The sequence below is a fragment of the Chelonia mydas genome, chromosome 8 (genome assembly GCF_015237465.2).
Source record: "Chelonia mydas isolate rCheMyd1 chromosome 8, rCheMyd1.pri.v2, whole genome shotgun sequence".
Classification (NCBI taxonomy): Eukaryota; Metazoa; Chordata; order Testudines; family Cheloniidae; genus Chelonia; species Chelonia mydas.
The window spans coordinates 65,396,733-65,409,515 of record NC_057854.1 but is presented as its reverse complement, the minus strand read 5'-3'; the positions used below and the strand labels follow the sequence as shown (position 1 = coordinate 65,409,515).

General features: G+C 41.6%; 1 protein-coding gene across 4 annotated transcripts in view; it reads right to left on the bottom strand.

Annotated features, from left to right (window-relative positions):
• Window positions 1-4,079: 4,079 nt before the first annotated feature.
• Window positions 4,080-12,783, bottom strand: part of SLC25A24 (solute carrier family 25 member 24) — a 34,945-nt gene continuing 26,241 nt past the window's right edge. Inside the window, exons 7-10 of one of the 4 annotated variants that reach the window (XM_007055208.4) lie at window positions 11,386-11,493; window positions 8,300-8,467; window positions 7,226-7,376; window positions 4,080-6,397 (exon numbers count right to left, since the gene is read on the bottom strand). In XM_007055208.4, the coding sequence (XP_007055270.1) occupies window positions 6,219-6,397; window positions 7,226-7,376; window positions 8,300-8,467; window positions 11,386-11,493 (606 nt within the window). In that variant the 3' untranslated portion in view covers window positions 4,080-6,218. The remainder of the gene's footprint in view (window positions 6,398-7,225; window positions 7,377-8,299; window positions 8,468-11,385; window positions 11,494-12,783) is intronic. The other 3 variants (XM_037906730.2, XM_037906729.2, XM_043552807.1) reach the window with 3 other exon arrangements.

The window sequence follows — 12,783 nt, the reverse complement described above, 5'->3', positions numbered from 1 at the left end:
AAGAAATAAAGCCGTGGAAGGCCTTTTTTTAATTCCTGGGCAGAGGCTTGCTCAGTTCACTTGTTTGTATTGTGGTATCATCCAGTCTGATCAGGGCCCTATTGTGGTAGGTGCTGTACAAACACATAGGAAGATCCATGCCTTAAAGAGTTTATAATCTTAAAACAAGGCACAGTAAATGAGTGCAAGAAATACTAGGAAGGGAGGATAAGACAAGGGCTTGTCACCATGAGGAAACTGACCAGCATAGGTATGGTTGTGTGTGCGCACGTGTGTGATAGCTCTGCTGGTAAATTCCTCTGTGTAGAGGAGCCTTAATATTAATAGGAGCCTACAATTTACATTGGCTAACAATGTGCATAATTGGATAGTTCTGAATCAAATGAAACTGTGGGGAAAGGTCTATGAATACATAGTCAGCCATCCCCGACTCCTATTCAGTGTGAACAGTATCTTATGTCAGATTACCTTTTTGATAGGTCTTTGTTAGATGCTGAATGACCTGCTCTCATTGAAAGGAGGCTGCTGTTCAGAAATGATTGTTAGGAATACCACTGCGCCGTGCTCCTCTCTCAGAGCACTTTGCAGGAGAGGGATAGGGCTTTTACACTCACCTGGCCTCTGGTTGGCAACAGCCATGCACTCTGCCACAGAGGTCAAGTGGTGAGAGACGAAACACTTTACCTGGGTCTAGGATAGTCCACCCCTTATGAGTTGCCAATGAATCGTCACACAGACATGTAGAACTCTTTCCTCAGAGAGCCTCTCGTAAACTGTAGCCCCAATTAGGCTTGAGCTAATCTGTAACAATAGTGATTCAGAGTCAGGCTATCCCTCCCTTCAAGGAGGGGCCAGGGGCTGTCAGGCAGTAGCCATTTGCAAAGCTCCAGCCTTTATGTAACCCTTCTCTAGAAGCTGAGCACTGGAAGCCTACTCTCCTCTGGTCTGCTACCAACTATGCAGCGGTTTCCTGTTTTAAGCTCCTCCCTCCAGGCCTGACATTTCTCAGAGGTGTGGTGCAGCAGATTGAGGCTATGACAGTTTATTAATCCTGTGTTACCTAGCATGGGGTTTGTATACCCCAGCACAAAAGCTGTTCATTGGGATCCACCTCCAGGCTAAACTTCTAACTAGGCAAATTAAAGAGGGGCTGTGCAGGTGGGAGAATTGTGTGACGAGAGTTCTGCTGCATGCAACTGCCACCAACCCAAGAGCCTGAAACGAAACGGTGAGTAAAGACAGGGGTCACAATGGAAGGGCTCAAGCTCTTGCATGATATGCAGTTAATGTCAGGCATAGAGATAAACACCTCACAGCTCATGGGTGAGCAAGTCAGAAGCCCATAGAAAAGCCTTGCCTTACCGCATCATTGGAATAGTGTGTGCTACTCATTCTGTAGGAAAGAAAATAATTGGCAAGTTTTTGTTTCACTGCATCGTGCTCAGTGATACATTACACTTCACCTTAGCAGGGCTATATGAATCAATAGGCTCAGAGAAGCCAGGGCTAGGCTGCAGCAGTTGTGGAGACACCATTTTGGAGAGAGAGCTCTGAGGGAAGCAATGTGGACAGACTAAGGAGTAACTGGCTGGCCAACACTCCTATTGCAGCCGTGTTGGCTGGCTCAAAGGAGCTGTACAGACACCTTTTGATCACTAAGCTGTTCGTTCAGTGCCAGTTTAATGGTGTAGCAGGGGTACAGGGTAATGGCCAGACTCTGCACAGGCGCTTGAAGAGGCAATGATGCAGGGATCCTTTCTCTTCCCTCCCTTGTGCGGCTCCCACCTCTCCTCCCAATTGAAGGGGCAGGGCAGAACTGGAATCCTTTCGCTCAGAAACACAGAGGGTTGGCTCTGCTATAATCACTAGCTTTAGCAAAGGAAGTAGGGAATAGATGTGTGCATGAGCCTTCCTACAGCAGACCAGCCAGGCAGGGTGGGCACACTGCAACTATTACAAGCACTGTGTGTCTCAAAAGCCTAGGGCTGTGACTACAAGGTCCAGCGCATAGGGCAGTAGACAAGGAATCAAGGATTCTATTCCTAGCCTTGCCATTGATTCACTGTGTGACTGAATAAGTCACTTACCCTCGCTGTGCCTCAATTTCTCCATGTGTAAGATGAGAATAGCTATATTTACCCTTTGAGATCTATGGATGAAAAATTTAATTCCACACTTTGGCCCCATGGATATTGTTTGTATGAGTTATAGACATTTCACTAAGTTAATCTAACTGCCTTCCACCAAAATGCCTTGAAACTGCAAAGTGAAGTAATATCAGACGTAGTATATTTAGCAAATGATAATGTAAATAGACATAGGAAGGAAAAAACACATTTTCCTGGGCTGCAGAGTTTAACAGAAGTTTAGATCAAGACACAGATAATTTGAGGAGTGGGAAGGAGAAAGATGTGTGCAACAACTATACCACTAATAATTTCAGGACTGAACTCAGTTATGTTTCTTGGATCGTACTTTCCTTTAATAAAGACCCTCTGATCACTGTGTCATCATCAGTGGTGTGGAGTACATTGAAAGTTATGGGAGCAGGTATGAATAAATGGTTCTTGATTTATCATCAGTGTTCTGCTTCTCTGCTAGTTTTAATGGGAGATGCTGGTCCAAATGTTTCCCTCTGAGAGGGGTGTGAACTTTAGTGGGCACAGTCACTTCTGTCCCGTCACTTTCATCCTGCCATCCCAGTCTTCTCTCTTCCACATCCTCATTCGTTGTTGCCTATCTTCATATTCTTAATGTGGGTTTGGGTTTTTTTATAACTAGTATGGCACTGTTTGCATTGTGGATCACTGCTATCTCAAAATCAATCATCATAAGCAGTCGTGTTTTCTTAATTATGATAGCTGTGGTATATCTGAAAATATCCTATCAGGACTAGATACCAGTGAGAATATTGTAGAACTCAGCCTCTCAGGGTAGCAGATTTAAAGAAAAACAATGTTTTAGTACTAGTTTTATTTATGTATACACATACACTACATTTTATACTGACTTGGACAACATGATTTATACATGTTCCAACACACATCCCTACACACAACTACCTTCTCAATTAATATTCAATTTCACAGTAGCTAGCAGGACTGTCTCAGTACAGAAACTATGCTGTAAGTTTCTTGCCATTACCTCCAAACACATCAGAAGGCAGGTGGCACTAGAACTCTTTTTTTTCCTTTTCTTCATTTTGGGCTAAGTCTTTCCAATAACAGTTCTGCACATGCACATTCTCGCCTTCTCTGAATAAAGAACTGAACAGCAGACATGTTTGTTCAGTCAGGAATCATACACACCCCTTAACTCACCATTAGGTTAAGAGGGTAATTGTACAGAATCTCTGTTTAGTTATGTATGATGTACAGTACTTTAGGGATTGAGTGACATTCAAATTTTGGGAGGCTTCTTCCCATAGAATTTCAACCTTTAGAAGGAGAAGAGTGATGTGAAAGACTGCGGCATCAAAAGGAATTCTTTATGCTGGCTATTTGTTCCATGCTTAACTGGACAAACAAACCCTTAAGTGTACAGTGGAAATGAAGCCAGTTGTTCTGAAAATGCTGTATATACTGATCCTTCGCTTTCTAAGCTAGCTTTAAATTAAAGACGGACAAGCACAAAGTATACAACAAGCATCAGCTACGTTAAGTCACTCTTACAAATATGGCTGTCCTTTGACAAGTAAAATGCTCTTCCATCTTGCAGAGTAGACCATACCAAATCATGGTTTTACAGCGTCCATTGAACTGTGCTAGGGATCAAGACTTTGGATATTTTGCTTTTTCCCCATCTACATTGCAAGATGGAACAGTGTTAATACTTCAGTTGGGATTCCTGACAGTTGATTCTGTAGTGTAGCCAGGACACAGCCTTTAAATGCTAAAATAGGTGTTCAAATACCATTGTAATGGGTACAGGGTACACTGATTTCAGTACTAATTTTTGACTAGAGCTGCTTTGTCTTTCATTTGACATTAAAGCACACACACAGTTCTGGAGTTAAGGGAATTGTCACTTTTGGACATCTGTCTTTCAAGCCATGAAAAACATAATACATCCCAGACAGATTAGGACACAAACATTTATTATAAACTGGTAGTTTTACAGATCTATAAAAGTGATCATCAGTTTTTTTCAGTACACAGACTAAGAATACATAATTTGAACACATCCCGTCAGAGGCACATGGTGAAAAGTTAAAACTCAACTGGTCTCATGTTCTTTGGCAGTTGAAAGTGTCCCCACCACAACTGAACACTCATAATGGCACTTATACAAAATATTAACAAAATGGACTGACTCTACTACACAACAGGCGCTGCTTAGGTCATCTTTACATTGCATAAAGAATATATCTGTTACAGTTAAAGGGATAATTGAAAAACAAAACTGGATCCCATGAATTATATGCAGGTACAAAGGGATTGGCAAAGACAAAAAGAACATGGACAATCAGATCATAAAGACATTGTACATAAGCACCATAATTCCTGCTGTAAAGCGATAGATTCTGGTTTTTAAAAGAAGTGCATAAACTAGAGGGCAGGTTAACAAAGGTAAACCCAAAAAAAGCTGCCATTTTATAATATCACCAGATTAACTCACAGGATTTATAAGATCAAGAATGAAAAATGGTTACCCCTTGTGTGTGTCTTACATAAAAGGCCAAATTCTGTCTGTTCTGTCTGGCCACCCATGGAATTAGTGCAAATTAACGCTACAAAAACAGTAGCGTTAGTCAGGCCACCAGCAGTCAGGCCACCAAGCAACTGAAGTATACCTTAGTGGGGAAGCCATTTACAAAGTGTCTGTACATTAAAATATCCATCCCATATATGAGAAACTGTGAAATAAATGACTTATCAAAAATGAGTTCTTGGGCTCTTTGACTGCTTTGTTTGTATTTTTCCACATTAATATAAAAACCAAGGGCCACTTGAATGTTCTGATTGTGGTGTCCTGCCTAGCCACTTGGCAACCTCATCTCATTTTCTGGTCCCAGTCTGACTCCCTGAGCCAGTGCTCTCAGCCCTTCAGGTTCGGTAGGTGGGGAGAGAGAGTGCCCCACACTTCAACAGTAACTACCCCTCCAGTATTATCAACTAGAAGGATGTTGTTGAACTGCAACCATTCTGAAGGGGAAACAAATGAGTCCTCAGACTCTAGTAGGAGGAGGACAGCATTCCAAACCCCACTGAGAAAAATCATTCAAAAGCCTCCCAATAATCAGCCCTGTGACCTTTGCTAACTTGCTGGTTTTGGTACGCTCCAATTATTACAGCCAAGACCTAATGCAGCATCAATTTTATATTACATACTTCCTTTATCCTGGAACTGTAACCTGCACTTGCAGGGAGTTTAGTGATCCAGTAGTTCTTTTCTGTTGCTATTATGATCCTATAAAACTTGCATCAAGAACCAAGGCAATCTTGGCTAATGCTGCCAGCATTTATAAATTAAGTGGAAAGCAGCTCAGTGAAATGAGCTATGAAGGTCATTGTGACTGTACCATAAAAACGTAGCATTTAACTCAGTTTGAGGTACTCTGATGTCATAGAACAACATCCCCTTGCACTTTCATTTCTTCAGAGGAAAAACAGAGGAATAAAAGCCAAACATTTTGTCATCCTGAAAGAAAAGCTATCAGGAGACAAAGTTTAATATGGTGTTCTAGTCTTACCTGCCTCTAAGGCAATGTTTTCCCAGGACTTATTTTAACAGTTTATCAAAAAAGCAATATTGCCTTTACAGATGGTAAGTGCAAAAGGATAGCTGTGAATTGCTTGAGTACAAGATGGTGACACAAATCTATGTGTTTTAATACCAATGCAGTAAACACTTTTCCCAAATGTGGCTTCAGCCCAATCAAATGCATATTTAAGAGAGCAGTAATTACAAAAAAAAGAAAAAAAAAGAGCCAAGAGCTAAACCATAGGTGGTTTCCTGATCGTCTTTTAACTTGTAGCTGATTTAAAGATGCTGTGTTTTTTTTATTTTTAAAATCCATACTATGTTGATAGCAGTTTGGGGATGGGGTTTAGAAACGAAGGAAGTTCCTTCCAACTTGGGCGGAAAACAAAACCACAGCTTCTTTGCACAGTGATCTGTTCTCCAATTATAAACAAGAACAAACCATTTATTTGAGAAATCCTTTTGGTTTGAATATTCCTGAGAAGGCTAGAGGCTTATCAGCTTTTTCCTTCTTTTCATGCTATTCCCAAATTTTGTTTCATTTTTTCATAAACCACATAGCTGATGCTGACAGCCGGAAGCACTTTCATGAAGTTTGGGCCTATGCCCCTATAAAGTCCTAGGATTCCTTCGTTAGCAATTATCCTTTGAAAGAGTCCAACCATGTTTAGCTGTGGGGCTCCTTCCAACAGTGCTAGAAAAGAAAAGGAAGATAGCAATCTCCATCATTCAGCAGTTCTAGTGATGTTAATATTCTAATCATATAAAGCTCCTCACTACACAGATGCACAACTTATCACCTCTAACCCTATGGACTTGGTACAGTCTCTTCTCAATACTATTTCCTAGCACAGCAAGGTCTGCTCTAAGTCGCTAAGTTTGGGGCAAGTCTCTTTCAGCTGCAGACGTGGGCCTTGGAACTCACTCCCATGAAAGGTCCACAAGAATACCTTGCTGGTTGCCTTAACAACATGCTGGAAGTTCTATTTGTCCTGTTGATCTATCCTCTCCTGTCTGAGACCTTGCACTTCCATGCAGCTTCTACTACCTTTCTACTCACTTATTTGCAACAGTTAGTAAAAGTGACCCTTTTTCAGTGGTGGATTTATTTTCCTTGAAGGTCACAGAGCTTTCCTCTACACCAAATTACTTGGTCTCCTCTGGCCATGCATTTGCTCTGGTGGTTAGTGCTTTCTTTTTTTCTTTATTTTAATTTCAGCTTTGTCCTTTGATTTTACAATATGGTCTTTGCATAGTTTGTGATGGGAACTCCATAAATGGGTTAAAATACATAAGGTGATTGACACAAATCTATAAAATATAAATATTAAAAACACAAAGAATCTGGAATCTGTAACATGAAGGTTGTGTCAACAACCAACAAACCCAATCAAAAATTTAGATGGGCAAGGTCAATATGGTATTAGACACCTTAAAAACCGGCCTACTAAGTAGGGAGTATTCTCCAAATTATAAATACCTTTAAAAGATATTCTTCCCAAACCCAAATCCCAATTCTCACCTTGAGCCTGCATGCGAGTTCTGATGAGAGCAAGAGGGTAGCTGGCTAACTGACCACAAGTGCTGGAGACAGTACCACATCCGAGCAACACAAAGACACCAGGGTTAGCAGAGTCTGATGCATAATGATCTAGCCAAGCAGTCTTCAAAGCCTGTCAGGAAAACATAAATGGATATGAATAAGAGGTATATAAAAATTTACACTAGATGGTTAAGCAGACTTTATAGCTATCAACAATATTAAGGTGCTCCTTTGCCTCCATAAAAATATTCCAAATGCATTCATGGGCTTGATCCTGCTATGTGTTGAGTGCTCTGCCTCAATCCAACAAACACTTAAGCATATGCCCCCCAACCCCACCCCCCGATCGGCTGCCTTCTCCACTCACCTGCCTCCTGGGAAGGGCAGCGATTCAGGATTGCTGCAGGAAGCAAGCAGAGCTCGCTCTCTCCCCACCCCTCAGGAGCCAAAGTGGTTCTCACAGGAATGGAGGGGGACACAAAAAGCTCAGCAGCTCAGGATACTTCTGCTCTCTCCTCCCCAGTTTCCTTCCTCTAAGCAATAGCATCACTCCTCTGCTCCTCTCCCCTCCTATCTCCCTCCCTGCAACACCAGGCCTGGGAAGGAGGAGGAGAGGACTCCACTGCCGCTGAGTCCACACAGGCCTCAGAGAAGGGGTAATGAACCCCTGGAGCTGCAGAAGGAGCAGATGTGGGTGTGAGAGCTCCCACAGTGGGAGCCAAAATCATCACAAATCCAGACAGACCAAACCACAATATAAATTTAAAACAAAAACCACTCATGATTCTGGGGGAATCTCATGATTTTGGTGGGTCTGACTCATGATTTTTGAATCATAGGGTTGGCAATACTGTAACACAGTAAGGAAAAAGATGTGAAAAACCAGCCCTGAGCATACTACAGCGGATATTTTTTAAATTCTCAAATAAGTGTAACTACAAGTAAGTTACAGATGTGAGTGAATGATACATATTTTAAGAGGGTAATAAGGAGGGCAGATTACATTTTTGTGTGTCTAAAGAAATAATACATGCATCAAGTAAACCAACTGACCTCATAGACAGCCAGGTCTATACCAGCATAAGGAATTATGCCCAGAATGTTGGGTACATAACCTTTGTAAAAGGCTGTCAACCCTTCTCTTTTTAAAATCTTCCTAGCACAGTCAAACATCCCAGAGTATTGTCCTGTTTTACCCACTGCCAGTCTGGTCTTTAAGACCTGAAGGTAGAAGAAATGTAGAATTAATTATTTGACAGGTCACGACCCAGCTTACATATAGGCACAACAAATCTTTGCGTACTCATAAGTTTCTATTTCCAAAAAGTGAACCTCTTTGCATTTGCTGCTTAAAGTCTCCTTTGTAAACAACGAGAGTTAAGGTTTGGTTAGCATTAGTTTTTTCAGAGTTTTATCATTTGTAAGAGGAATAGTCCACCTAACAAGCTCATGGTTGTGAAGGAACAGGGTATATTTTTTTAGTCAAAATCAGAGTAAGAGGAAAGTTGTGATTTGCCTTTTTTCCCCTTCTCATGTTCAAGAGAGACAATTTTTTAAAAACAAATTACAAGATATCTAGAGTCTCTCATTAGGGCTGGTGCTTAGCCTAAGAACAAATGCGAAATTAGCATTTAAAAAGCAAAGACTATGCAGGAACATGAACTAATTCCTTCTAAGGCTTCACTGGATCAAGCTTTTCAACTGAGGATTGCAAATCATATTACAAACATTAAAGAAGACTCACGACATCCTTTTGAGATAATTAAGGGATATACAGGGATCACTTCACTCACTACTGAAATGCAACACAACAGCTGTTTAACAGTGCCTGTGACTTTACACCAGCATTGCAGGATAGGGAGCGAAGAACACCATGTTCAAATGAAACTGCCAAGGGAATTCCCTGAGCAGGAATTTGGCCTGCTTGGAAGTCTCATAAGAGATGGCTCCCATATGTGATATCTGGCACGTCAGCATACAATCTGGGCCAGGAACACCGTAAAAACCAGCTTTACTGCAATACTATGGCACCGTTAGGAAGATGAGAATATCTTAGGGCTTTTCTATGTGACGGGTGCTACAGCGGCACAGCTACAGACCTCTAGTTATACCACTGCAGCGCCATAGTGCAGACGCTTTCTACAGAGATGGAAGCATTTTTCTGTCATTGTAAGTAATCCACCTCTCTGAGCACCAGTAGCTATGTCAATGAAGAAGGCTTCCACTGACCTAGCCACATCTACAGCAGGGTTACATCAGCATCATTATGGCGCTCAGGGATGTGAGCTTTTTACACCCCTGAGCAATGTAGCTATGTCAATCTAAATTTTAAGTATAGACCAGGCCTTATTGAAGAACAGGGCCTACATACCTCCACATCCATTCTTGTGTAGTACGCCACTTGAATATAAAATGATCAACACTGTAACATTTGGTTGCTTTATTCTATGTGCTTAGAAACCAGCTGTGGCTTGATTTTCTAAGGACAATAAAGACTTAACTAAAAAAAACAAAAACAAAAACTCCACCACAGTGTGTAGAATGCCATTGTTTTTTTTATCCCCACAGAGAGACACTCCTCATCAGTAAGAGCTCAGGGTGAGTCACTATTTATATCAGTTTCAAATCTTGCTAAATCCTGGTCCCAGCACACAGCATGGGCAACCATGCTGTGTGATACAAGAGTAATTAATCTTTTAGGGAGAGGGAATGGATCTTCTACCCAGGCTGCAGAATGAAAAATAGTCACTCTGGAGCTATTATTCTATTCTTGAGGCTGGAAAAATTGTCGCAATACTGTTCTGCAGGCCACTACCTGTTGAATGGAGGAATAATAGCAGTGACTCCACAGAGGAGCAGATCAATCTGCCAACCCTGCCCACAGTGCAAGGAAATCCAACAGAGGTAGCTTAACTTCATCTGCACGGGCTACCTAAATCTAACCCCAACTCTGCACAGCAGAACTATATTGGTTCTGTTGCAGGCAAGGCCTGCTCACCCCATGCCAGGGTCTTGGACCCTGTAATGGCAGGTACTCCGTTAAGGAGTTTCCCCTGGTGGTCTGGTGTAGAACTTCAGTTACATTTCTGCCTCAGTTCCCCCTAGTGGTTTTTCAATAAGTTCAGTGATGCTTATATACAATGAGCAATGCCCCTTCAGGGATTTTGTTTGTTTACACACTGTTTGGTGGTTGATTAAATAAGCCTTCTCCTCCCCTAAGTTCTCAGTCTTCTCCTTTGCCTGGAGCTGTGCAGTCTCTCCCCTGTGATCTCATGGTATCTCCCAGGCCTCTCTGCCTCAAGAGCTTTGTAGTCTCTCCCCTCTGGAGCTGTCTCTCTATGTTTTGGGGACTGTTCCTCTCTCCAGAAGCCTCTGCTACCACTGCACGTAGCTTCCTACCCAGCTCCTCTGAAGAGTTCTCTTCCCAGGAGCTTCCTCTCTATGTTCTGGTCTCCTGCTTGACCCTCAGAACCATTTATGAACCAAGTGTTCCTTTATTAATTAATTACCCCACACAGCTGCTCATCCAATTAACTATCCACAGGTGGATCTGGACTGGCTTGTTTGCCTTAGCAGAGCCTGTCAGGCTAGGTGCCTGCCCCTTAGAGGACCAGTCCCAGTGGCAGGGCCACATTTAGGGAAGTACTTAAGCACACACTTAACATTAAGCATATGCTTAAGTCTTTTACTTCATGGGACTTAAATACACACTGAAATGTTCTGCTGAACAAAGATAATTTCCAGACTTAGAGACTTAGCATGCAATCTGTGACAATCAAATTTCTAATATTTTAAAAGAGAAAGAACACAACCCCCAACACGTATGCACATGGTGGTTTGGGTTTGTTTTTTTAAATGACATAATTTAAATTAAAAAAAAAATTCAGAAAATAGCAAAACCCCACATAACTCTAAACACCAGAAATTCTAAGTATTGAACATGCCATGTTGTATCCCAGAAAGTGTCAGGTAGCATTATGGTGTGATTCTGAAGAAGTAAATCTACAGAATGCAAGTGAAAGTTGTGATGTAGGCAGAACTCCTGTAATGTTTCCACAAAAAGCCTTATCTTGCTCTTGGTGAAGTCAACAGGATTTTTGGCACTGACTTCAATGGGAGACCGGTTCTCTCTTGCTTACCTCCATAGGATAAATAGAGGTTTGTGCTGTTGCCCCAGCCAAAGAACCAGATACAAATCTTTCAACGGTCCCTATCTTTCCATCTTCATTAGCAAATAGCTTCTTATACTGTGTAGGTAAAATACATAAAGACAAATATATCACACATCTTTCTGAGGCAGGTAGAATCCCCCAGCAGAAGCAGAAATATGACATGAGGTTTTCCCATGAAGTTTGCATTACAGATGTCCAATTAACACAACTTAAAAATATTTATATTCCAATTCTGTGTGTAATGATTTATAAAAACATAGATCTTCCAGCCTGTGAAAGTCCTTTACATTTGGTCCCATTGAGTGGGATCAATTCTGCCCATACTATAGTGACACAGGAGCACCACTATAGTTAAGTTTGCCCCAAGACATTGGTTTAAAGGTCAACCTTTCTAAATCCTCTAAAATTGACTTGATTAGTATTTGAAATTTGGTATGCCTCAGGAGCGTACAGGGTAGGATTAGTGACCCACATTTAGAATCATTTGTGCCAGGGGTCCCGGACATATAAGCCTGAGAAAAAACAGCCTTTTTAAAAAAAAGTTCGGGGGGGGTTGGGAGGGAGGAGAGCTAGAGATCAAGCTATTGATGTGATGAGGGTCAAAATGGTCTCGATCTCTCAAGTTTTACCCAAGGTAGTGCTTTGCGTGCACACAGTCTTTGAGGGACCCAAACTGAGAATGGTGTTTAATACACATTTTTACTACGCACATGTACCAATACAGAAAAGCAGCTAGAGGATTTTCATTTGCACCATTTTTTATGCTTTAAAGCTCAAGTCTTCTAAGTACTCTGAAATCTGAATGGTTAGTCGGATTGGTTTGAAAATTTGGTGTCTCTCATGAGGGCACAGGGTAGAGCTAGGGATTCAAATTTGGGGTCATTTGACAAAGAGGTTCCCAGGTTGTCTTAAAAAAAGTTTCCTTCTGCTGCCCTGTACTGTTAAACTGAACGTTACTAATCACTGGATGAATCAGAGCTCATTCTGTTTGACTGCCGCAAAGTCATACTTCAATTAACATAACTAAGGATAAGTTAATCACAAGCACCCACATACCACAAAAGGAATTTTGAACTGAGTGGATGTAGTGCTACAATTTGAGAGTCATGAGTGGCAGTTTTATTTTGGGGGGAATATACTCAAAGTGGAATTAGACATGTGAATCCTTAAGAACATAAGAACTGCCATACTAGGTCAGACCAAAGGTCCATCTAGCTCAGTATCCTGTCTTCCAACAGTGGCCAATGCCAGGTGCCCCAAAGGGAATGAACAGAACAGGTTATCATCAAGTGATCCATCCCCTGTTGCCCATTCCCAGCTTCTGGCAAACAGAGGCTAGGGACACCATCCCTGCCCATCCTGGCT